The sequence below is a fragment of the Dermochelys coriacea genome, chromosome 7 (genome assembly GCF_009764565.3).
Source record: "Dermochelys coriacea isolate rDerCor1 chromosome 7, rDerCor1.pri.v4, whole genome shotgun sequence".
NCBI lineage: Eukaryota > Metazoa > Chordata > Testudines > Dermochelyidae > Dermochelys > Dermochelys coriacea.
In genome coordinates, this window is record NC_050074.1 from 1,106,492 (window position 1) to 1,131,793 (window position 25,302).

Sequence of the window (25,302 nt, forward strand, 5' to 3'; positions counted from 1 at the left end):
GCAGCACCCACGTCACCAGGTGGGAGCCCCCCCGACCCCTTTGGCCCTGGCTGCTGTTCCGGGGGCCTCGTGAGACACCAAGTAGACCCTGCTTCCAGCTGTCAGTGCCTGCGCACACTGATCCGGGAGCCAGGGCCTTCCCCTTCGGCACGCTTCGCTGGTGGACTGCTGAGGAGTCTCAAATATGCTTGGCAGGGGGTCTGTTTCAGGCTCCTCTAAGGTACCCTGGTGGGCTGGGGGGGGCTCCAGATCACTGGTGACCCCCCCAGAGAGCTTCCCCAGATAGGGGGCCTGTGCTGGGCACTGGGCCCCATCCTGGCAGCCCTGGTAGCAATGCTGGCAATAATCCCTGGCTGTAGTGGTGTTGGGCAGCCCGGATTCCCAGGAGCCCTGGCCTGGCTTTGGGGGGCTGGCTGCTGGGGGAGCTGGGCCCAGCCGGACCTGCGGCCGGTCAGCGTAGAAAAGCAGCAAGGTGCCCACTGGCTGGCAGAGCTGCCAGGGCAGGGGCAGGAGGTGGAACTTGTTCCCGGGTGTATGTGGCTGAAATGAAGCCGAAGGCTGAGCACAGAGGCCTGCCTGGCTCTGGGGTGTCCCGTGTCCCCCCGTCCTGGGCTGGGGACAGGCTGGCAGCCAAGAACCAGCCCTCCCGCCCATGGCGGTCCCTGCTCCAGGCAGCCAACAGGGGGCAGCGTGAGCCTGGGCTATGGCTCTGCAGCCCCACTTCTCTGCCCCCATTGTGCCCCCCAGGAACCACAGCAAGCCCTGGCCATACGGGGCTCTGAGGAGCCGGCTGGTGGGGGCCTGGCCGCAGCCCAGGGTCAGCAAGAGGGGCTGGACCCACGGTGTGTCCTTACTACCCTCCCGCCACATGGGGGCAGCTCAGCCCCTCTTCCCTCCCTGACCCCAGTGCTCCTTCCCAGCGCCCTGCCCACCCCCTGGTGCCCACCCCGGTGCCCACCAGCCCCCTGCCCTGCAGGCTCTGCTGCTCGGTGATCCGGGCAGGAGGAGACGGTGGTGCCATAGCAACACCCGCTCAACAGGCCGGCGCCGTGGGCCTGCAGGTGAGACGCACCCAGCGACTGTGAGCCGGGCCCCGGGGGTGCCAGGACCTCGCCATGCGGGGGGCTGGCTCTCCCCGCTCCCCAGCAGAGCCTGGGGCCCTGTGTGCTGAGGTGCGGCTCAGAATCCAGGGGAGATGGGGGGCTGAGTGCTGGGGTGAGGCGGGGGGCAGGGTGTGGGGAGCCATGACTGTGATGGGGATGGGGTGGGGCCCAGTGAAGCGGGGGCACCATGGCGAAGGGTTTAGCTCCCCAGACGGGGGTCTCCCCTGCTTCTTGCCCCTCCCCCTCTGTCCTAGCAGAGTCCCAGTGGCGGGGGCACCAGGTATCCGGCCCCCTGGAGACAGCGCCCAGCAGCCAAGCCCCCTGCAAGGGGAGCAAGAGCCAGAGGCTGCCGGGGATCGAGGAGGAGCCCCCGGCCAGCCCCCCGCCCGACTATCGGCAGCACCTGTACAGGTGAGCGAGGGAGGGGAGCCCCTCCCCAGGGGAGCCCTGCAGGCGTTGGCAGAGTGGGCTGGGCTCGCCCCACGGAACGACCAGCCCAGTGCGGCCCCAGAGGAGACGCCATGCCCCCTGGCAGAGCCGGCACCATGGCTGCCTGGGCACTCGTGGGCACCAGCCGGGCAGGGACGTGGTGGGCTGGAGCCTGAGTAGGGTGGGCCAGATCCTGGGTGGATTCCGGGTGGGTTAGGTCCTGAATGGGGTGGGCCCTGGCAAACTGGGTGGATCCTAGGCCCGGGGGGGGCAGGCAGGGTGCTGGGCTATGTGCTGTGACCTGCTTCCTTCCCCGCAGCCTTCTGGGCCCTGAAAGAGCCAAATACTTCCTGAGCCCGCCAGCCCTGGAGCGGAGCAGGAGCCCCGGGGAGCAGGGCCTGCCGGAGGCAGTGGGAGGTAAGGTGCCCAGCCCCAGCCCCCTGGCCCCAGGAGCCAGCACCTACGGCCCTGGCTGCAGATTCTGAGCCCCGTGGCCTGGGCTGGCTGCACAGGCTGATCTGCCCACGCCACTGCCTTGGGGCCTGTCCATTTCCCAGCCCCGCGGGCCTGTCCCGGGCCCTGCCCATTGGCCAGGTTGGCTCCAGCCATTGGGCCATGGCTGGCTGGATAAATAGCAGCAGCCCTGCAGCCCCCAGCCAAGGCTGAGCGCGGGCTCGGGCTTGGGGCTGGCCAGGGCTGGGCACCAGGCCCTGCCTGGGGCACTTAGCCTGGACATGCCCCTTCCCCCAGGGGCCCGTGCTGAGGAGCTCTGGCGAGTCCTGCACGAGGAGCCACAGCGCCGGCGGCAGGCGGCAGAGGCTGGGATGGGGCGGGCGCTCTCCGAGCAGGTGGGGGGCTCCTGGGCTGGGGCACAGATTGTCCCTGCGCATGGGATTGCCGGGGTGAGAGCTGGCCTTGCCCCGATTCCTACCCCACAAAGGTGGTCCCCCCGCTGGGGGGTCTGTGAGAGCCACCCTGTCCCTGGCAGGGCGCCACGGCTGTATGGGCTGGGGACCCCCATGCTCCCCCTGCCATATGAGGGGACCCCCTTGCCCCCCCACTACATAAGGGCCCCCCACACCCCTCCCCACCTCGTTACATGAGGGCACCTCCTGCCCCTCGCCCCACCATGCGAGCTCCCCCCCACCGTGTGTGGGTGCCGTGGCTGGGTGTTACACTCGGTCTCTCCCCGCTGCCCCATGGCACTGCCCCCTGCAGGTGCCCCGGCTGGGAGGCGCCGCTCTCATGCCCAGGATGCAGCGGGTGGCCCGGTGGAGGCTGCAGCTGCATGTGATGCACCGAATGGGGGAGCTGCACCAGGACGCAACCAGCCTGCTGCTGGCCAGGGAGCCGCTTGCCGACCTCAGTGACAGCCAGGGGGCCCAGGGGCCGGCCCGTTATCTGCACCGGACTCTCCAGGGAGGTCTGTGCGGCTGGGGGGTGGTGGAATGAAGGCAGTGGGCTCTCGGCCGTGGGCGCGTGCCCAGCGTCGTTGGCACATGGGCAGGGCCGGCTTGCTGGTGCAGAGTTTAGCATTTACTCTCAGGCAATGCATCCCGTCTGATGTGCAGCTCCCTGCAGGCACGTCCACGCAGGGACACGCGTGTGACTGGGGGTGGCTGCGTGTGTGCGGGCGTGCACATGTGCATGTCATGCAGGGACACGTGTGTGTCTGGGGGTGGCTGCGTGTGTGCGGGTGTGCACATGTGCGTGTCGTGCAGGGACACGCGTGTGTCTGGGGGTGGCTGCGTGTGTGTGGGCGTGCACATGTGCGTGTCGTGCAGGGACATGCGTGTGTCTGGGGGTGGCTGCGTGTGTGTGGGCGTGCACATGTGCGTGTCATGCAGGGACATGCGTGTGTCTGGGGGTGGCTGTGTGTGTGCAGGCATGCACATGTGCGTGTCATGCAGGGACACGCATGTGTCTGGGTGCCTAGGGAGCAGGCTTGTCTCCACAGAGCCTGGCATGATAAATAGCAGCAGCCCTGCGGCGCCCAGCCATGGCGTGTCCTTTCTTGTGGTCTAGGTCACTGAGCAAGTACCTGCTGACTGTGGAGCCCAGCCCCGGCGTGTTGCCCCACAGCCGATGCCCGAGCCAGCTTGGACCCCAGACTCCCGCTCCATGCCCCCACTGAGCGGGCAGAGGCTGCCACAGGTTCACCCCAAGCAGGCGCCTAAATAAAGAGCCCCTGTCTGACCAGCTGCCGGTGCCGTCTGCGTGTGTTGGGGGCTAGACAGGCAGTGCTGGGGGGCCCACACATGTCCCTGGCAGGCTGGCTGGCAGCCTGCGGAGCCTGCAGCACGAGTGGAGGGGCTGGGCACAGGGTCTCCAGGCCGCCGGTGCCAGTGTGTGCCCAGGGAGATGGGATGTGTCGCCTGCGCCACGTGGCAGCGTGTTGGCTGGGCACTGAGCCTCGTAGCAAATGGATCTGGCCCCCGGGGGCTCTGCTCAGCCTGGGCAATGCCAGGCAATGGGCCAGTGGCGCAGACGGTGGGGAAGGAGCTGTGCCTCCCATGTCCTTTCACCTGAGCGCCCAGAGCTTAGGGCAGAGGGCCTGGCAGTGGGACAGGCCATTGGCACCTGCACTGAGAGACGGCAGCTCTGCCAGTCCTGAGCCGAGGCCTCCTGGAGCGTGTGAGAATCGGCCTTCCCCAGGGCCTGGCGCGGCACTGCCCTTACAGCCGTGCTGGAGCTACCTGGGCAGGCTGCTCACAGGCTGGGGTCCACGGGCCCCTCGCCGGCCAGGCCCCTCTGCCGGGGGCGCCCACGTGACCAGGGGCTGCAGGCAGGGGTGGTGAGTTATATGGGCCCAAGATGCCCGTGCTCCAGGAATATTGAAGGCCCAGGGGCCCAGCTTCACCCGCCTTCCACCTCCGGGCAATTTAAAAGGGCCCGGGGACCCCCGGCCGCCACCACCGGCAGCTCAGCTGGGCTAAGGCAGCTTCCTCCCCAGCCTCGCTCTGCACTACTCAGGGAAGCAGCCGGAACAGCCCTACAGCCCCTGCAGGCGGGGGGAGGGAGCAGGGGGTCTTCGCACACTGCCCCTGCCCCAAGCACCAACTCCGCAGCAGGAACTGCAGCCAATGGGAGCTACGGGGCTGGGGCCTGCGGAGATGCCCCAGCCCCACTGCCTAGAAGCCGCTGCCCGAAGGGGGTGAAAGCCGCTTTCGGGAGCTGCCCAAGATAATCGCCTCACCCTCTCCCGCACCCCAACCCCCTGCACCCACACCCAAACTCCCTCCCAGAACTCGACCCCCCACACCAACTCCTGCACCCTAACCCCCTGCCCTAGCCCACAGCCTGCACCCTGCACCCGCTCCAGCCCCCCATACCTACTCCCGCACCCAAACTCCCTCCCGGAGCCTTAGGCAGGGGTGTGTGTGGGCTGGGGCAGGGGGGCGCACGGGACTTGGACCCATCCTGGGCACCACCAAAAATTATACAAACCTGCTGCCCCTGGCTGCGGGTACCGTGCCCCTCCTGACTCGCTGGCTGGGCCCGGCCCCCTGTCAGGGACACCCCCATGGCTGGGGCACCAGGCCCCTCCCAACTCGCTGGCTGGGCCCGGGTGATGGCATCAGCTTCCTGGTGTTCTCCATAGGGAGCTGTGGCTCCTTGCCAGTCTCAGGGCGTCTGCATGTGGCTGGCAGCTCAGAGCTGGGCACAGGGCCACTGTGCACAGTTGGGAAGGCAGCACTTGCAATGGCCTTGCTGCACATCTGCCAGCGGCCCCCAGGAGCGCTCCCCCAGAGAGCCAGGCCATGCACCAGCATGCTGGGGAAAGCCCTGGCCATGCCCAGCGGGCGCTGGCCCCAACACCGAGGGAGGGGCTCGCTGCAGGATCAAAAGCAGCACCGTTAATGGTGCCAGAGAGCGGGTATGGGCTGGGGCTGCCCGCAGGGAGCCAAAGTGGGGTGTGCCTGGCCCAACCCTTGGGCAGCAGTGCTCGCCACTCTGCGCTGCATGACTCCCAGGGGCCGTCTCACGCCAAAGGCTTGGCGGCTCCGGCCCGGAGCTAGGCAGCTCGGCACTGATTGGCGCCAACAGTCGCGTGTCAGGGTGGCTGACGGGCGGCTCCAAGCAGGAGCCATGCTCCAAGGATCGTACGTAGGGACAGCCCTGGGTGCCCTGTGCAGGCAGAGCCGGGCACTCCCTGGCATGCAGCATGGCCCCAGCCCCGGGGCCTGCCTGCAGCCTGTGCTTCCCCGCCCACTGCAGCCACAGCCTGAGGTCCCCGTCCCTCCCCATGGCTGCAGGGCCAGCTGGGGCCGGGCCAGGCCTATGCAGGGCGGGGCAGGGCTGGGCAGGCCGGGGCAGGCGCTCCTGTAGGCACCAAGCCTCATGCCCTCGCATGCCGCCCTTCACTCCCCGCGGGGAGCTGAGGGCTGGCAGCTCAGGGTGCGGGGGCTCGCTCCCCCCGGCCCAGCTCCAGTTTGGCCTCTCCCCTGTGCGCAGGGCTGGGAGAGCCGCTGTACCTGGCCTCCCGCTCACCTTGGCTGAGCAGCTGGGCCCGCCCCACCTGGCACAAGTGGCGGGAGGAGGAGCTTGGGGGAAGGAAGCTTTGCAGGAACAAACAGCCCAGCCCTGAGCAGAGCTGAGCTCAAAGGCGGCTGGTGGCAGGCCACTGCCAGGGGGTGCTGGACGGGCGTGTGCCCACCTGGCCAAGCGTCGCCCTCTCCAGGGACACCAAGCAGCGACAGCCGTACAGGTACCAGTGCAGCCCTGGCTCTGCATGCATCAGCTGTGTGAACCGTGTGCCCAGGCCATGTCCCAGCGAGCTGTCCCTGCTGCCCCCCCCACCCCGCGGGCAGTCTCCATGGGTTAGTCGGGCCTGGCCCCGGCCAGTGCCAACAATAGTGTGCTGTGTGACACAGCTGCCCCACTCCCGCCCAGAGGTGGCAGCTTTGCAGTGAGGGGGGAAGTGGCATCTGGCCTGGAGGCCAGGCAGTGCTGAGGGGGTGGGAGGCCTGGAGGTGCACAGAGATCGCTGGAAGGGCAGAGAGCTGTGGGCATGGTGCCCTGTGCACTGGCAGACGATAGCCAGGGAAGGGTGATGGCCCCTGCCCAGGGCTGCTCTGAGGGGCCTGTGGGTGTGTCCCCTGCCCGGTGGTGTCCTGCCCTGGCCGCGCAGATGCGGGAGGAGCTCTGGGAGCTCTGCTCACAGGTGGGGTGGAACAGGGCCATTGCGGCTCACAGCCTTTCTGGGGTGGGCCCGGGACGCTGGGCTGCTATTCCCTGGGGAGCGACCGTGTCGCTGGGGCAGCGCTGCTGGGCCCAGGGCCCCGGCTGGAGTCTCAGCTCATGCCCTGGTGCACAGGCCACGCAGTGCCTGGCCTGGGCCAGTGTCCATGGGGCTGACCCACATCCAGGAGGAAGTTCAACAGCTGGGTGCGGGGCAGGGGCAACCCTCTCAGGCACTGGGGCTGGGCCTCTCTGCCCTGGCCAGCGTCCTGCAGCAGGAGGGACCAGCCATGTGAGGGGAGCTCTAGGGGCAACAGGAGAGTCCCTGAGCCAGGCTCTGGTCCGGGGGAGGCTGCTCCTGCTCCTGCACGGGGGCAGAGCTGACGCTGGGACAAGGGATGGGTCTGGCTAGCTGGAGTCCTGCAGGCTGCCGGGCTGGGCCCCATCTCTGAGCGCTGCAGAGATCCCTGAGGCTGCCCACCAGGTCACACCGCGGGGTAGGGGACAGAGCCCTAAAGCAGCAGGGAGCCTGAGGTGTGGTGGGGTCCGTGTGTGGTGCCCTCCAAGGCAGCCCCTCCTGGGAGTCAAACTCAGGCTGCCCCTCCTGCAAAGCCTGCCCCTTGCCACCAGGCCCTGGGCTCACCTGGGTCCTTGCCGGCCCCTGGGGCTGAGCTGCTCTCCAGAGATCTGGTGACCAGCTGGCCACTTGCCTCCCAGTCCCATGGGCTCAGTGGCCCGCCATGCCAGGGGGCTGGGGATGTGCGGCTCCTGGAGTGCCAGCTTGGATGCCCCCAGGAATGGAGCCGGGCGCTGGGGACATTGGCTGTTTCCACCCTGCCCCCTCCCCAGCCTGGCCCGGCGGCTGCAGGGAGGCTGGTGGCAGCAGCTGTGGGACGCGCAGCCCCGCTGCTCTCCCCGGAGAGCCTGGTGCAAGACACAACACGCACATTCCTGCCTGGCTGGGGCCAGCACCCTGGGAACGTGGGCGCCAGGCCTGCTGGACGCAGGGCTCAGTCTGCTCCTTTCTTCCTGGCCCCTGGCCTTGGCGCGGCTTCGGCCAGCTCTGCTCCCACGCTTTGTGGCTTGAGGCCAGCGGGGGGCAAGGAGTGGGCCCTCTCCCCCCAGCGCGGCAGGAAGGGGCACTGGGTGGCCATTTGTCACAGCCCCTTTGCCCAGAGTGGCAGGGGATAGCCAGACCTGGCCCCTCAGCTGGTCTCTGCGGAAAGCCCGGGTGCCTGCCTGCCCAAGCGCGCCGTGTGCCCCAGGAGGTGGCGAGATGGGAGCAGCTCCCTTGGTTCACGCCCTGCGGGGTGACCGGTTTGACCCTAACTCTAGCCCCTTGTGAGCCGGGAGTCTGGCTCTGGTTGGCCTGGCCCCGGCCGGCTCAGGCCTAGAGGCCCCGGCGAGCCCCGGCTGGCCTGCGTGCACTGCCGAGCAGAAAGAATCGGCTGTGACATTCCCGTAGCCTGGAGACCGCTAGTCCCTTTCACAGCCCCAGCCCCGATTTGAATAAGAATCGCTCTGTCCCGGCCTCCCTGCCCTGCGAGAGGAGCCGGGTTAGTTTTACCCATCGCTCCCCTTGTTTGCCAGGTTGTTTTTGTGCTCCGAGTTCTCACGTTGCCCGCCCAGGGCTCGGGGACTCGGGGACTCGCAGGAGCAGGAGGGGCGTTCTCGGGGGCCGCCTCCACCCCAGCCTGCTGCCAACTCCCCCTCCCCCAGCGCATAGTGGTGAGCGGCTGCCAGGGCTGCGGGCTGCACCGCTCAGACGTGAGTACCGGGGCGGCTCTGGGGTGAGCGGGAGGGGGCTGCCCGCAGAGCCTGCTGCCCTTAGGTGCCCGGCCCGGGCAGCGACATTAAAGCTCAAGCTGCCTGGATTTCTCCTGCAGCCCCAGAGTCCTGTGCCCAGCTGGGGGGTAAGTTGGCAGGAGGGTGCCCAGGGGTAGCGAGAGGGTCCCGGAGCCAGGGCCAAGGGGTGGGTGCTGCACAGGGGAACGAGCTCATCACCGGGGGAGCAGGCTGAGGGGAATGGGCTTGCCCAGCACCCCATAGCCAGTCGGGGTAGTGCCAGGAAGAGAACCCAGGTGTCCCGAATCCCTGTCTCCTGCTCCAGCTATTAGCCACTGCTCTGAGCTGGGCTGGCTGCTTTGAATCTCGCCCCCAGGTTAGCATGGTAGTGCCCCACATGGCGTTGGCGGGGGTGACGCTGTCCACTGGGGCAGTTTGCCCTCTCTAGAGCTGGCACTGCCCCGGGGCACAAGTAGACAGCCTTCCCCTGGACCACATGCACCAGTTCTGAGACATGGGACCCCTCAGCCATGGGCAGCTCCTGCCTGCCCCCCGATCCCCTAGCTCCCCAGAGCCAGAGGGGGGCAGCAGGGAAAAGCCAGGCAAGGTGAGGGGATGGGGGGTACCACATGTGCTGTCCTGGGGGTAGCTGAGCAGAGCCTGACCTCTGGGACAGCCAGCCCCATGGGTGCCCTGGGTCTGCTGACCATGGCCCAGTCCCAGCATCGGGCATTAGCAGTGCCAGGGAGCCCTGGCACCTCCCACCTGCAAGGCTGGCAGGAAGGAGGCATGAGCCATGTCTTGAAACCTTCCACTGCATAGGGAAGAGGAAGCCCTGTCCCACCCCACTTCCCATCACCCCCAGTCTCTTTCCCTTCCCCAACCCCGCCCCCCTTTGCACCCTGGGCCCATGGCTCACCGCAGATCTGACCTCCACCCCATGGTCCCCTCACCCAGCCCAGTCTAATGTAACCCTCTCGCCTCGCTCTCCCCAGGCTGGACCATCGGTGCCCATGGAGCTGCTGGTCGCCCTCCTGCTGCTGGGTAAGTCCCCGCACACGTTTGGCCCTGGGCATGTTCTCCGCTTCCAGGGCAAGCAGGCTGCACCGTACCCAGATCCTGGGGGTGCGCACCCATATCCTGGGGTGCCCAGCGCAGCGGGGATGGGGGCAGGGTGCCCTGAGGAGGGTCGCCCGGCGCGTGCGGGATGGGGGCAGGGTGTCCTGAGGAGGGGCGCCTGGCGCGGGCGGGATGGGGGCAGGATGCCCTGAGGAGAGGCGCCCGGCGCGGGCGGGACAGGGACAGGGTGTCCTGAGGAGGGGCGCCTGGTGCGGGTGGGATGGGGGCAGGGTGCCCTGGAGTGCCCGTGTGCTCTGGCCTTGTGCAGCAAGTGCGGGGGACGCGCTCCCCGGGACAGTCCGAGCCCTAGGCAGCATCCCCCGGTCAGAGCTCGGCCCAGCTGTGCCCGCTCCGTCCCATGGCAAAGGGCCCCTGAAGTTGAGCCGTAAATCCCCAGACATCCTGGCTCCGCTGAGCCCTGGGAGCGGAATTAGTGCAGCACCTGACCATGGCTCACACCTCCCGGGACGGGCACTGCCAGGGCTGCCCCGAGCCACCCTCCGCCAGCCCTGCGCCTGCTTCCTCCCCCCAGTGCAGAGCACTGGGCCAGCGTGTGGGCCACTGGTGGGCAGATGTGGCTGCTGATCTGAGACAGATCAGAGGGCAATGCAAAGGGGCCTGGGTGGACACCCTGTCCCCCTTCACTGACCCCTCTCCCTGCCCCCCAACTCTCTGGTCCGGTGGTGGGGACTCCCCGGGTTATGCCCGGGGCGGAACGTGTGGAGTGTGTCCCTGGCCCCTCTCTGGGCACGGCCTCACTGGTTAATCGTTGGCAGGGGCTGGGCAGAGTCGGGGAGGGCCAAGCTGGGGGGGCAGAGTCGGGGGGAGACAGAGTCGGGGCAGAGCAGGCCGGGACGGGGGGCAGAGTCCGGGCAGAGCAGTGGGGGGGGCGAGTTGGGGAGGGCCAGGCTGGGGGGGCAGAGTCGGGGGGAGACAGAGTCTGGGCAGAGCAGTCCCAGGGGGGGCAGAGTCGGGACAGAGCAGGCTGGGGGGGCAGAGTCAGGAAGAACCAGGCTGGGGGGGGCAGAGTTGGGGCAGAGCATTCCCGGGGGGGCAGAGTCAGGAAGGACCAGGCTGGGGGCGGGGCAGAGTCCGGGCAGAGCAGTGGGGGGGGGGGCAGAGTCGGGAAGGACCAGGCTGGGAGGGGCAGAGTTGGGGCAGAGCAGTGGGGGGGGCAGAGTCCGGAAGGACCAGGGTGGGAGCGGGGCAGAGTCCGGGCAGAGCAGTGGGGGGGGCAGAGTCGGGAAGGACCAGGCTGGGAGGGGCAGAGCTGGGGCAGAGCAGTGGAGGGGGGGCAGAGTCGGGAAGGACCAGGCTGGGAGGGGCAGAGTTGGGGCAGAGCAGTGGGGGGGGGCAGAGTCAGGAAGGATCGGGCTGGGGGGGGCAGAGTCACATGGGCCAGAGAAAGGCCCTTGCTCCCCCAGTCACAGGGCTGCTGCACGGGGGCTTTCCAGGTTGCAGCATTTCTGTGCCGAGTCAGCGGGTCTGGGACCCAGTGCCGGGCGCGGGGAGGGGTGTGTGCAAGGGGTACGCAGTGCAGGGCAATGAAGGGATGTGCCTGGGGGCCCCGTGCAAGGGATGAGGCATATGTGGGGGTGTCATGGGGTCCCCGGGCGATGCTCTGGAGCTGCTCCCTACAAAACCAGGCAGGACTCTGGGGGAGTCTCCTCTCTGGGAGCAGCCTGTCCCCAGGACACACAGCTCACCCGGCTCCCCCCTTCCTGGGTCTGACCTCGGAGCATCCAGCATCCTCTGCCCTCTGTGCTCTTCCCACAGCGAGTCCGCCCAGGGGGGGTCCTGGGGAAGCCAGAGGGTCCTGCCCCCCAACTCCACAGTCAGACGTGACTCTCAGCCAGCCAGTAACACAGAAGGTTTATTAGATGACAGGGGCATGGTCTAACACAGAGCTTGTAGGTACAGAGAATAGGACCCCTCAGCTGGGTCCATTTTGGGGGGCAGTGAGCCAGACAACCCCGTCTGCACTTCACTCCATGTCCCCAGCCAGCCCCAAACTGAAACTCTCCCCAGCCCCCCCGCCCTCCTCTGGGCTTTGTCCCTTTCCCGGGCCAGGAGGGCACCTGGTTCCTTTGTTCTCCAACCCTTTAGCTCTCACCTTGCAGGGGGAAGGGTCCAGGCCATCAGTGGCCAGGAAACAGGGTGTCGGCCATTCTCTGTGTCCAGACCCCTGCCCACACCTGCCCTCTAGGGCTCTGCAACGATCATACACCCTTATCCCACCCCCTAGATACTTAAGAATTGCCTAGGGGAAACTGAGGCACCACCACACTATTCAGAGGAAACATTAAGAACAGTCCCGCTTCGTCAAAGGGGGAGAAGTACCCACGGGGGTGCGAGGGGCAGTGGTGGTGAGGGGCTGGAGGGGTCCAGCTGACAGGCTCCCTGGCAGCAGGGGTTGGGGGGTTTCTGTCATGGTGGGAAATGCAAAAGTCATAGATTCCCCCCCGGCCCGCCTCACCCAGCACTGGCTCCACGCTGCCCCCTCCCCGCCCCAGGGCCCTCACTGGATCTGCCTCCTCCCACCCCAGGGCCCTTGCTGGATCTTCCCCCCACCCCGGCCCTGGGGCTCTTGCTGGTTCCACTCCCTCCAGCCCCGAGGCCCTCACTGGTGGGTCCCTGGCCAGGTTTCCTCTTGGGACCAGCGCAGCAGAGTCCCTGGGTGCCAGGATGCCACATGCCCCCTCTCAGCCGGGCCCTCCCTGTGCCTCTCTCAGTCCAGGTGCCCGGTGCAGCAAGCCAGGAAGAGCCAGGCTGCTCTGCGGGGAGCTGCCACCCAGCCACCGGGAACCTGCTTGTAGGGCGGGCCCAGAACCTGAGCGCCACGTCCACCTGTGGGCTGCAGGGGCCCCAGGAGTACTGCATCGTCAGCCACCTGCAGGTACCCGGCCGCCCCCCAAGGGCCGCTTGGTGCAGAGCCCCCAGCCCAGCGGGTGCTGTGTGGCTCCAGCCCAACATGCATCTCTGTGTTCGGCGTGAACAGCTGCCCCCGCCACCCCTCCATGCGGCCACGCGCTCCCCGTCAGCACCACCTGGGCACGCAGGGGGTGGCCCCTCTGCCCACAGCCCCCACTGGCTTGAGCCAGGCCCCTGCCATCCAGGGCAACCAGGGGAGCTTGGCCCTGAGCCCTGTGCTCTCACCGGCACCCACTGGCTGGTCCTCAGGCCTCTGGTGAGCCTGGCCAAAGGAGACGTGGGACTCAGTCCACTGTGCCCAGCCCCAAACACTCAGCCCCAGCCGGGCTGGCAGAGCCTGTGGGCGAGCCAGGGTCAGCGCGTGTGTGTGAGAGTCCGTCTGTCCCCTGGGTCTGTGTGCGTGTGAGTCCGTCTGTCCGGCTCTGTACGTGAGTCCATCTGTCCGCCTGGATCCAAGTGTGTGTGAGAGTCCGTCTGTCCGGCTCTGCATGTGCGTGTGAGTCCGTCTGTCCACCTGGATCCATGTGTGTCTGTCTATCCGTCTGTCCACCTGGATTGGTGGTTGTGTCCATCCGTCCGTCTGCCTCGATCCGTGGGTGTGCGAGTCCGGCTGTGCATGTGGGTACCGTGCATGTGTCTGGATTGGTGTGTCCGGGGGTGAGTCTGTCTGTCCGTCCCAGGGCTGAAGAGACTGGGTCTGTCGCAGGTGGGGAGCAGAGGCAGCTCCAGGGCTCCAGTCTGTCCATCTGTCTCTGCTGGGGGGCTGTTGGGGGGCAGGGACACCACTGGGACACTCTCTGTGCTGCAGGACTCGGAGAAATGCTTCTCCTGCGACTCCCGGTCCCCGTCTCTGCGTAACAGCCACCGCATCCAGAATGTGGTGTACCTCGGCGGCCAGGACGGCCACACGACCTGGTGGCAGTCGGAGAATGGTGAGGGGGGGCCCTGCAAGGCCATAGAGAGAGGTTCCCCCTGCGGTCGGATGGAGCCCAGACTAGTGGGGAGGGGAAGGGGAGGGGTCATGGCCCCTCGCTTGGCCTGCACTGCCCCGGACTGCAGGAGTCACACGGGACCCTCAGGACAGCCTGGGCTGCAGGCCTGGGCCAGGGGACTGTTCCTCGCGAGACCCCAATGCCAGGACCTCCAAGCTGGGTGAGTGGCCCCCGCAGCCACCACATCTGCCTCTGCTGGGCCCACAGCTTGAGATGTGAGGGCGGCAAAGGGGCTGGTGCAGGCAGGTGGTGGAGCATTGGGGGTGAGCATTGGGGATCTCCCCGGGGGGGCTGGTGCATGGGAGCGACCCCATCCCATCTCCCCAGGGAGGCTGGTGCCTGGAGGTGACCCTGCCCTGTCCTGTCTCTCTGGGGTGGTGGTGCATGGGGGCGACCCTGTCCCATCTCCCCAGGGGGGCTGGTGCCTGGAGGTGACCCCGCCCTGTCTCATCTCCCTGGGGGTGGTGATGCATGGGGGTGACCCCATTCCATCTCCCCAGGGGGGCTGGTGCATGGAGGTGACCCCGTCCTTTCCCGTCTCCCCGGGAGGGCTGGTGCATGGGGGTGTGTCATGGCATGAGGGGGAGTCAGGACCCGGCACCCCCACTTCCTGCAATTCACCGTGACTCTCAGCCAGCCAGTAGAACAGAAGGTTTATTAGAGACGACAGGAACACAGTCCAGACCAGAGCTTGCAGGTACAAACAGGACCCCTCAGTCAGGTCTTTCTGCGGGGTAGAGAGATTAGACCCCAGCCATGGGGCTCCCCCCAGCTCCTCCTCCAGCCTCTGTCCAGTTTCCCCAGCAGAAGGTGTCACCTGGGTCTGGCCCCCTCCTGGCTCAGGTTACAGGCTCAGGTATAGTCCCTCAAGGGAAGTCTCCTCTCCCCAGTGAAACTCCCCGGCAACATCCCCAGATCAAATCCGCCCCACTCCCTGCTGCATCATCTGTCCCGTCTCCCCGGGGGGGCTGGTGCATGGGAGTGACCCCATCCTGTCCCGTCTCCCCGGGGGGGCTGGTGCATGGGAGTGACCCCATCCTGTCCCGTCTCCCCGGGGGGGCTGGTGCATGGGGGTGACCCTGTCCCGTCTCCGCAGGCGTGGAGCACGTAAGCATCCGCTTGGACCTGGAGGCCGAGTTCCACTTCACCCACCTCATCATGAAATTTAAGGTAACTGGGCCCAGGGCTGGGGGTGGGGACAGCAGGGCCAACCCTGCCCAAGAGCAGCACTGGTCCCAGGCCTGGCTCTGCAGGGCTGGACGGCTATGCTGGGGGGCACTCAGCTCCCCTCCCCCGATGCCCTGCCTGCGGCTATGCTGGGGGGCACTCAGCTCCCCTCCCCCGATGCCCTGCCTGCGGCTATGCTGGGGGGCACTCAGCTCCCCTCCCCCGATGCCCTGCCTGCGGCTATGCTGGGGGGCACTCAGCTCCCCTCCCCCGATGCCCTGCCTGCGGCTATGCTGGGGGGCACTCAGCTCCCCTCCCCCGATGCCCTGCCTGCGGCTATGCTGGGGGGCACTCAGCTCCCCTCCCCCGATGCCCTGCCTGCGGCCATGCTGGGGGGCACCCAGCTCCCCTCCCCCGACACCCCGCCCAGGGACATGCTGAGGGGCACCCAGCTCCCCTCCCCTGACACCCCACCCGAGGACATGCTGAGGGCACCCAGCTCCCCTCCCCAAACACCCCACCCAGGGACACGCTGAGGGGCACCCAGCTCCCCTCCCCCATGACACCCCGCCCGAGGACATGCTGGGGACACCCAGCTCCCCTCCCTGACACCCCGCCCAGGGACATGCTGGGGGCACATGCAGCTCCCCTCCCCCAATGCCCTGCCTGGGGCCATGCTGGGGGTGCACCCAGGTCCCCTCCACCATGACACCCTGCCCCAGGCCATGCTGGGGGCGCACCCAGCTCCCCTCCCCCATGACACCCCACCTGGGGCCATGCTGGGGGTGCACTCAGCTCCCCCATGTCTCTCCCCACAGACCTTCCGCCCGGCAGCCATGCTGATTGAGCGCTCGGCGGATTTCGGCCGCACCTGGAAGGTTTATCGCTACTTCGCCTACAACTGCTCCCGGCTGTTCCCGGCCGTGGCTGTGCAGGCATCGGGCCGCGTGGACGAGGTGTTGTGCGAGCAGCGCTACTCCGAGATCGAACCCTCCAGCCATGGCGAGGTGGGGAAGCTGGAGCAGGCAGGGGCTCTTGAGTCTCACACTGCCCCTTGCCTGTCACCCTGGGCACGGGGGCTGGGGCAGGGCCCATGGGAAGGACCTGGGGACTAACTCTGCCCCTTGCCTGTTGCCCTGGGGAACGGGATGGGGGGGATGTTGGTGCAGGCGGGTCTCTGGGGGTCACATGCTGCCTGTAACGATGCTGCCTGTGGGAGCCAGCTGAGGTCACTCAATCGGGGGAACTGCAAACAGACCGGGGCAGACAAACCCCACACGCTGGTGGATATTCCACTACTGAGAGTTACCAAACCAGCCTCTGTATCACCTCCCTGGGTACTCAGACGTCCACACATCGACGTTCCCTTAACGTGCCAGCCTCAGGCCTCCATCCGGACACACACGTCAGACATATGATGATGATTACTGAAAATCTTATTTCATCATATGAAAGGAAAAGGTTCTCCTGACCCCAAAGGACCAAGCCCCAGACCCAGATCAAATAATTACGTAAATCTTACCCCAAATACATGCTTATAGTCAATTCTTATTAACTAAACTAAAATTTATTAAAAAAGAAGAGAGAGTGTTGTTAAAAGATCAATCTACAGACCGACTTGAGTTCAGTTCTTGAGGTCCAGATACCTAGCCGAGATGGTGAGTTTGTAGTGGCCAAAAGTCCTTTTAGAAACAGTCCAGAGGTTCCAGTCCAATGTCCATGTTGAGGGCGACTCCAGTCAGTGACGGGGGATCTCAATCCTTATGGCTCAGGGTTTCCCCTTCTTGAAACCCAAAGCCGATCTGAGATGCAGAAGGATCGTGTCCCAGGGCTTTTATACATTTCCAGCAGCCTCTTGGCCTGAGAAGACAATAGGCTCAACCTTCCTTCTCCCAAACATCCTGGCAATTAGCACAGGGTAATTTATCATTAAACGGTTCAGATACAGGTACCACAACCTTCCCAGAGACCTAGAGACAATAATACTGTTGCCCTCCAGTGTCTTCCTAGATCTTAACACTCCTGTTTTGATCCTTGAATCAAAGCCAGGGCAATAGACAAGACTCGTTTGCTGACATCACAAGCCCTGAGCCAGCATCTCCCCTTCTCTCTCTAACAGTGCGGGCTGCAGTCCACAGCTCTCCTCATTTCCATCTCTTCCTAAGCAGCCTCTAAAGTTGGGCCCTGGGTCAGGTCAGTCTGGGAGGTAATTAGGGCCAGAAAGGGTTGTGTCACCTTTCAATGAGATATTATATTGCACTCCTAAGGTCACCCTGCCCCTCACCTGTCACCCTGGGGCATGGTCGGGGGCTGGGGTCAGGCCGGGGCTGGGGGAGCTCTGGGGTCTCATGCTGCCCCTTGCCTGTCACCCAGGTGATTTTCAAGGTCCTGGACCCGTCCATCCCAGTGGAGGATCCGTACAGCCCAGCCATCCAGGGTAGGGGCACGAGGCGGGGGGCTCGGCCGGGAGGATGGTCTAGGATCCCTGCCCTAGAGCTTGCAGTCCTTGGGCACCGGGTTCAGAGCTGCGGGCAGCACCTTGGGGCACCAGGTTCTGAGCTGCAGACGGCACCATGGGGCACCAGGTTCAGAGCTGCAGGCAGCACCGTAGGGCACCGGGTTCAGAGCTGCGGGCAGCGCCATGGGGCACCGGGTTCAGAGCTGCAGGCAGCACTGTGGGGCACCAGGTTCAGAGCTGCGGGCGGCGCCGTGGGGCACCGGGTTCAGAGCTGTGGGCGGTGCAGGGAGATGCCCATGCAGGGAAGGCACAGGCAGGCCAGGGGGGTTTCCATATGGGGGGATGCAGGAGTGATCACTGGGGACTGTACATGGGGGCTGAAGAGAGTGGGAGGCATCAGGGCTGTGGGGTGCAGGGGCTGGGAGATTGGGGGGTTGGGGGGGATTGGGGGGCAGCAGGGCCAGGAGGTGGGGCCAGTGCTGAGCTCCCCATGCCCCCAGATCTGCTGCGCATCACCAACCTGCGGGTGAACCTGACAAAGCTGCACACGCTGGGCGACAACCTGCTGGACTCGCGGCGCCAGGTGCTGCGCAAGTATTACTACGCCCTCTACGAGCTGGTGCTCCGCGGGAGCTGCTTCTGCTATGGCCACGCCTCCGAGTGCGCGCCCGCCCCCGGCGTGCCAGGGGACGTGGAGGGCATGGTAAGGGGTCAGAGCTCCATGGCAGGGAAGGGGGAGTGGAGGGCATGACAAGGGGCCAGAGCCCCATCCCACAGGGAGTGGGGTGGGGAGGGTGCAGTAAGGGGGCAGAGCCCCACTGCAAGACCTGTCACAAGGCAGCCAGGCCCAGCCAAGCGGAGAGCACTGGTGGCTGCTGTGCCCTTGATTCTCGGGCAGCACCCAGGGGTCCCTGTGCCCCGGCCTTTCCTCCTGCCCCACTGCAGACAAGACCCACTCAGGCCTGGCATCTGGCCTGCTGTCTGTGGCAGGGCCTGCTAATGGCAGCCGAGGGCCCTGGGCTCGTCCACTGGCCCTGCAGAGCCCGGCGTGAGGGGGCTGAGGACAGGGCCGTGGGCCACAGCTGACCTGGGCACCGTCCCCGCCTCTCTTCCAGATTCACGGCCGTTGCGTGTGCAAACACCACACCACGGGCCTGAACTGTGAGCGGTGCCAGGACTTCTACCAGGACCTGCCATGGCGCCCTGCCGGGGGCACCGACCCACACGCCTGCCAAGGTGAGAGAGCAGCCCGCCCCCCGGTTCCCCGCCGCTGTGCCCCCCTTCCCAGCCGCTTCCCCACAACTGTGCCCCCCCCACCACTTCCCCATGGCTGTTCCCCCCGGTACCCCACAGCTGTGCCCCCCTGCTTTCCTGTGGCCGTGCGCCCCCCACTTCCCCACGGCTGTGCCCCCGCACTTCCCCATGGCTGTTCCCCCCGGTTCCTTGTGGCTGTGCGCCCCCCTGGTACCCCACAGCTGTGCCCCCCTGCTTCCCTGTGACTGTGTGCCCCCACTTCCCCACGATCGTGCCCCCCCGCACTTCCCCATGGCTGTTCCCTCCCCTCCTTCCCCGTGGCTGTGCCCCCCCTTCCTCGTAGCTGTGCCCCCCACCTGCTTTTGCACCTATTGCAGCGGGTGCGCTGGGGGGCAGTGCCCCAGGCTCGGGTGTGCCCGGGCCGTCGTTAATGGACCCATCTATCGGCAGGGTGTAACTGTAACCAGCACTCACGCCGGTGCCACTTCGACATGGCCGTGTACCTGGCCACGGGCAACACCAGCGGGGGCGTCTGTGACGACTGTCAGCACAACACCATGGGCCGCAGCTGCCAGCTCTGCAAACCCTTCTACTACCACAGCCCGCTGGCCGACATCCGGGCCAGCACCGCCTGCGTCCGTGAGTGCCCTGCCGGACAGGCCTGGGCAGCCTCCAGTGGGTGGGGGGCCACCCCCTGGGGTTCTCGGCGCTTTGCTCCCCTTCCTCTGAAGCTAGAGCTGGGGCCGGCTGGGGCCGCAGCACAGAGGGGGCATCCTCTCTCTCAGGGTTACCAGCCCATGCCTGGCACTGGGTCTCCAGGGGCTCGCCAGGCCCCCGCTAGTCAGATGCTGTCCCCGGGTCTGCTCCCAGCCCAAACGGGCCCCTGATGCCATGCCTGTGCCCTCCCCAGGCGCGTGGGAAGGCCAGGGCACTGCATGGCTCCTGGCCTCCCCAGGGCCCAGAGATCGGAGTCGGCTGGGTTCACCTCTGTGCGTAGCGAGGCTGGCCGCTCCCTGCCTCCGAGACTGGGCTGCAGCCCCTGTGAGCCCCCGGGAGCTCTGCCCAGTCAGGCCACGGAGCGAGCCCCCGCTCAGAGCGTCCCCCAGTGGCGCGCCAGCCGGTGCTGGGTTCCGGTCCTGGCTCAGCGGAGACCAGCAAAGAAGCAGCCAGAGTCCAGCCTGGCCAGCCCATCTCGGCCTCCTTCCTCGTCTCTCCCGAGTCTCAGTGTCAGGGGCTCCCCTGGGTCACAGAGCCCCATTCTTCTCATGCTCGCCTGGCACGGCCCCCTCCTTCTCCAGCTGTAGCCACTTGGGCTCCCCTCTCACGGGGATGTGCGGGGTCCTTGGGGTTCCCATTGTCTGTTGGGTCCCCCATGCCCTCACTGCCCCGTGTCTCTCCCCAGCCAGCTGCGTGGCCCACGCCTCGTGGTGCTCAGTGTGGCAGGGCAACACCTAGGGAAACAGAGGTGCATATCACCCACGACCCCACGTTGGTCACGGCCCTGGGATGCGGCCAGGGAGCACGTGAGCCCTTTGGCTGCAGTGCTGCGTGGGGGGCTCACATCGAGCCCCAGCCCCTTTGCCAGCAGCCTCACTCCCTGGCCTGGGGTATGCCCAGGGCTTTGGCTGCACTGAGACACTCGGCTGCCCTCTCCCTGCCCGGCATGGTCGATCCTATCTGCCCTGGCAGTGCCACCTGCTTCGGGGTCACTGCGGTGCCAGGCGCTGGTGTCCAGGCTGGGCGCTGAGCTGGCTCCTAGCGTGCGACTCCGGCTATCTTCCCCTCTGCTGGCAGCCTGTGACTGTGACCCGGTGGGCTCCCTGGACGGCGGGGTGTGTGACAGCCACACGGACGTGGCGCTGAGCATGATCGCCGGGCAGTGCCGCTGCAAGGAACACGTCCAGGGCGTGCGCTGTGACAGCTGCAAGGAGGCCTTCTACGGGCTGAGCCGCACTGACCCTCAGGGCTGCCAGCGTGAGTGTGGGCACGGCCTTGGCACTGCTCTGAGTGAAGCCAGGCAGGGCTCTGGGGCAGTGTCTCCCCTCAGGGCCACGCTCACCAGGCCAAGGAGCCTGCTTGGCATTAGCACTTCCTGGGTCCAAACTCAGAGCGTTCAGCCCCTTGGTCACTCCGTTCGCTCTCTGCAGTGAGTCCCCCTGGGGAGCCTCATCCTCCCAACGGGCCCTGCCCCCCACTCTGCAGCCAGCCGTGACTCCCACCAGCGTGTGACACAGCCGTCGGGAGCCCAGTGTAGAACCGAGCTTGTCAGCTCAGGGGGCAGGCACCTGCAGAAAAACCAGCTTGCGGGGACCTGGGGCCTGGTTCCCCCTGGACTCCCCCTGAGTCCCAAACAGGAGACCGAGGAGCTGGAGCAATGTGCCCGGGGCGGGAGTGGGGGGGCCTGAGCCATGGAACCAAACTACAAACCCTGGATACGATGGAAACCACGTTATGCCAGGGGGTGCTGCAGCCCCCCAGTTCCCCTAGTTCCAGCCCCCATGCAGGGGACTGAGGCCTTCCAACGGCCTGTCCTCCCTCACGCCTGTTGCCCCTGCTTGTTCCTTTGTCCCTTTCCTGGGCCAGCAGGTCACCCCGACTGCACCAACACTTCTGGCTGATCCTTGCAGAGGAGGGGGCCTGGCCATCATTTGCCAGGCTACAGAGTGTCAGCTGTTCTCTGCAGCCTGTCAGCAGCCACACCTGCCTTCTAGGGGTTGCTGCAGACATCGCCCCCCCATCATCCCACCACACAGATACCTGAGTAACACATAGGGGAAACTGAGGCGCACATAGAGCATTCAGAGAAGACAGTAAGAATATGCCCACTTCATCACAGCCACCCAGCCTGGCTGTGCTGCAGGGCCCCAGGGGACATGGCTCCTCGATGCAGCTGCTGGTGGCAGGGCCCCATATGCTGCGTGGGACAACCCCATGGGTACTGGGCAGGATCCGGCTCGGCATCCCCAGAGCTGTGTGTGTTCCAGGCCTTGCTTGAGGGCAGGTGCTGGGCTATTCCTGGGGGCTGTGGTCACGGGCCCCACTGGGTAAGCTGCTGTGTCTGTGCCCAGCCTGCAGGTGTGACCCTCGGGGCATCATCACAGGCAGCCCCCCCTGTGACCACATCAGTGGAGACTGCTACTGCAAGCGCTTTGTGAGCGGCCGGTATTGCAGCCAGTGCCTGGTGAGTGCCCCTGCCCCTCTCCTCGGCCTCTGGCTGGACCCCACATGGTGCCTGACCCTGCTCTCCCCACAGCCCGAGTTCTGGGGCCTGAGCAACGACATGGCCGGCTGCCGGCCCTGCACCTGCGACTTCGGGGGCGCCTACAGCAACAGGTAGGCATGTGCCACGCAGGGGAAGAGCACAGGGCAGCACCACACGTTGGAGGGGGGTACGACGTATGACAGTACTTGGGACAGTCTCCAGGAGAACCCTGCAGGGTACCAGACCCCCCAGGGGTCTCACACTTCCTCCCGGGGAAGCCACATGGCTTCACTGCTGGGGAGAGGGGACATGATGGACGGTGCCACAACGGGGGAGAGGGGGTACAGGGTGTCACGGGGTCTCCGGGCGATGCTCTGGAACTGCTCCCTACGAAGCCAGGCAGGACTCTGGGGGCGTCTCCTGTCTGGGAGCAGCCTGTCTGCAGGACACACAGCTCACCCGGCTCCCCCCTTCCTGGGTCTGACCTCGGAGCATCCAGCATCCTCTGCCCCTCCGTGCGCTTCCCACAGCGAGTCCGCCCGGGGGGGGTCCTGGGAGAGGCCAGAGGGTCCTGCCCCCCAACTCCGCAGTCAGACGTGACTCTCAGCCAGCCAGTAACACAGAAGGTTTATTAGACGACAGGAACATGGTCTAACACAGAGCTTGTAGGTGCAGAGAACAGGACCCCTCAGCCGGGTCCATCTTGGGGCAAGGGAGACCAGACCCTAGGTCTGGGCCTCCCTCTCTTTCCCCAGCCAGCTTCAACCTGAAACTCTCCCACCCCTCCTCTGGCCTCTGTCTCCTTCCTGGGCCAGGAGGCCACCTGATCTCTTTGTTCTCCAACCCCTTCAGTTGGCATCTTGCAGGGGAGGGGCCCAGGCCATCAGTCGCCATGAGACAGGGTGTCGGCCATTCTCTCTGCAGACACCATCACACTGGCCCTCTAGGGCTCTGACACAATCACACCCCCTTATCCCATCACCTAGAGACTTAAGAAATGCCATGGGGAAACTGAGGCACCCACAGAGTATTTGGAGAAAACATTAAGAACAGTCCCACTTTGTCACACATGGGGCGATACCACAGCCGTGGGGGAGGGGGCACAGTGCCATGGTGGGAGGGGCATGGGACACTGGTGGCACCGTGGCTTAGGGTAGCCGGGTGTCAGGCACTCCCAGGCCCCAGACTCTCTCAGCCCTGCACAGCCCCTGGGAGGAATCCCTCAGTGCAACAGCCCTTCTCGGAGGCTCCCCGCCTCCTGGAACCACACCTCGGAGCCACCAGCAGCCTGGCTTTGCCCCTGGGCCCCCCCCGAGGGAGAAATGCCCCCCCGATCTCTAGCTGCCAGGACCCCCAGCCAGCGTGTGACAGGTGGGTTAGTCGGTGTAGAACAGCCCGATCTGCTGGGTTGCTTTCAATAGTCACCCAGAGACCAATGCCTATTCGGGAGACTCCAGGCCAACCCTGGAGGATTGGCAACCCTCCCTCACGTCCCTTGGCCCTCCTCCTTCCTTTCTGTTCCCGGGCCAGCAGGTCACCCCGGCTGCACCAACACCCCGGGCTGATCCTTGCAGAGGAGAGGGCCTGGCCTTCAGTTGTCAGGCTACGAGTGTCGGCTGTTCTCTGCGGCCAGTCAGAATGACACCTGCCCTCTATGGGTCACGCAAAGATCACACCCCCTTGTCCCACCACCCAGATACCTGAATAACACACAGGGGAAACTGAGGCACACACAATATTCGGAGAAGACAGTAAGAACATGCCCAGGTCATCACCGCGGGGGTGTGACACAAGCTGTGGGGAGCTGGGGGTGGAACCAGGGCACTCAGGGCTGGTAACAGGCTGGCCCCTCTCACTCCTCCCCCACGGCCCCTGCCCTGGGACAGACACACGTATATGTGGCCTGGGCTAGGCTGGCTCTCCCCCGGACACAGACAGGGCAGAGCAGGCTCCCTTAGCCCAGGATGGACAGGGCTTGTGCTGCCCCCAGGTGCTCCATGGAGGACGGGTTGTGCCCCTGCCGGCCCCACCTCATTGGGCGCCAGTGTGACCAGGTGCAGCCCGGCTACTTCTGTGCACCCCTGGACTACTACAGCTACGAGGCGGAGCATGCCACAGGGCACGTGCCCACCCACCCCACGCTGCCGGTGAGTGCGGGCACCCAATGCTGGCTGCTATGGGTCCCGGGGCTGGGAGGGGGCAGGGCGTGGGGGCCCAGGGCCAAGGGGGGCAGCATGTGGGGTCCTGGGGTTGGGGGGAGCACGTGGGGTCCCTGGGCCGGGGGGAGCGCATGGGGTCCCAGGGCTGGGGGGGGAGCGCGTGGGATCCCGGGGCCAAGGGGGGGCAGCGCGTGGGATCCTGGGGCCGAGGGGTGAAGCACGGGGGGTCCCAGGGCCAGGGGGGCAGCGTGTGGGGTCCCAGGGCCGAGGGGGTAGGTAGCGTGTGGGGTCCCATGTTATAACGATGCTGGTTCTGGCAGGACCCAACTGAGAGTGCCAATTCAAGGCAAACTGCTCAAAGCAGGGCAGTTACAGCCCTAGGCTGGGGTTTTTCCACCTCTAAGGGAAACCAAACCAGCCAAACAGAGCAGACTTTGGTCTCACCCCACTGACTAACCCCAAGTCACACAAGCAATTCCCTTCGACACTCCAGTTTCCCCGTATCTCCCCCAGTGCCACTCGTTATGGGGATAAAGGGTTATGAAAACCAATAAACCAGTAAAAGAAAAAAGGTTCTTTCGATTCCAAAGGATCAAGCCCCAGACCCGGGTCAATATACAAATCAGATCTTACCCACAAATCACGCTGTTGCCAATCCTTTGGAATCTAAAATCTAAAGGTTTATTCATAAAAGGAAAAAGATAGAGGTGAGAGCTAGAATTGGTTCAATGGAATCAGTTACATACAATGGCAAAGTTCTTGGTTCAGGCTTGCAGCAGCGATGGAATAAACGGCAGGTTCAAATCAAGTCTCTGGAGAACATCCCCAGCTGGGATGGGTCTTTCAGTCCTGGGTTCAAAGCTTCAGTTTGTAGCAAAGTCCCTCCAGAGGTCAGAAGCAGGATTGAAGACAAGATGGAGGAGCTGCAGCGGCTTTTGAAAGTCTCTTGCCATGCGGTCTTTCTTTCTTTGTCCCAAAGACAAGCTGTCCATCCCCTGGCCTGGAAACACCTCAGAGTTCTCTCCATAGGCAGGTCCCTGCACACCTGGCTGAGTCCCCAGGCGTGTCTGCCTTCTCTCAATGGGTCGGTTGTGTAGCTGATGGTCCTTAATGGGCCATCCAGCAGGCTAGGCAGAGCTGACACCGACGTGTCTGGGGTGTCACGCAGAAGCATAGCACAAGTTTGAACTGCAGACAGTATAGAGCCAATGTTCATAACTTCGACAACAAAATGATACACATACAGACAGCATAATCCTAACCAGCAAACCATCACCTTGTCTTAGACACCTTATTTGACCCCCTTTATACAAGATTTAGTGCCACTATAGGACCTTGGTTGCAACAATGTTCTGTACGGTCCCAGTTCAAGTCAATAACGTCACAGCTGGTCACGGGGCTCATTACCCGTCCCAAGTGCAGTTCCGTGGCTGTGGGGCCCAGTCTCTCGTGGCAGGCTGGGGTCTGGGCCAGGGGTTGTGCCCCTCACTGAGCAACAAGACCCAGCACCAGCTACACTGCG

The 25,302-nt window shown here is 65.5% G+C and overlaps 1 protein-coding gene across 3 annotated transcripts in view; it reads left to right on the top strand.

Moving 5' to 3' along the window:
- Positions 1-1,215: 1,215 nt before the first annotated feature.
- The window catches only part of LOC119859299 (laminin subunit beta-2-like), a 49,831-nt gene continuing 25,744 nt past the window's right edge, over positions 1,216-25,302 (top strand). Inside the window, exons 1-18 of one of the 3 annotated variants that reach the window (XM_043519887.1) lie at positions 1,216-1,514; positions 1,852-1,949; positions 2,283-2,380; positions 2,751-2,955; positions 8,304-8,626; positions 9,494-9,542; positions 12,350-12,513; positions 13,357-13,480; positions 14,637-14,710; positions 15,526-15,714; positions 17,081-17,144; positions 17,666-17,868; positions 18,281-18,401; positions 18,870-19,058; positions 20,214-20,393; positions 21,488-21,600; positions 21,673-21,752; positions 23,612-23,768. In XM_043519887.1, the coding sequence (XP_043375822.1) occupies positions 1,291-1,514; positions 1,852-1,949; positions 2,283-2,380; positions 2,751-2,955; positions 8,304-8,626; positions 9,494-9,542; positions 12,350-12,513; positions 13,357-13,480; positions 14,637-14,710; positions 15,526-15,714; positions 17,081-17,144; positions 17,666-17,868; positions 18,281-18,401; positions 18,870-19,058; positions 20,214-20,393; positions 21,488-21,600; positions 21,673-21,752; positions 23,612-23,768 (2,655 nt within the window). In that variant the 5' untranslated portion in view covers positions 1,216-1,290. Of the gene's footprint in view, positions 1,515-1,851; positions 1,950-2,282; positions 2,381-2,750; positions 2,956-5,893; positions 6,241-8,303; positions 8,627-9,493; positions 9,543-12,349; positions 12,514-13,356; positions 13,481-14,636; positions 14,711-15,525; positions 15,715-17,080; positions 17,145-17,665; positions 17,869-18,280; positions 18,402-18,869; positions 19,059-20,213; positions 20,394-21,487; positions 21,601-21,672; positions 21,753-23,611; positions 23,769-25,302 lie in introns of those variants that run through there. The other 2 variants (XM_043519888.1, XM_038411215.2) reach the window with 2 other exon arrangements.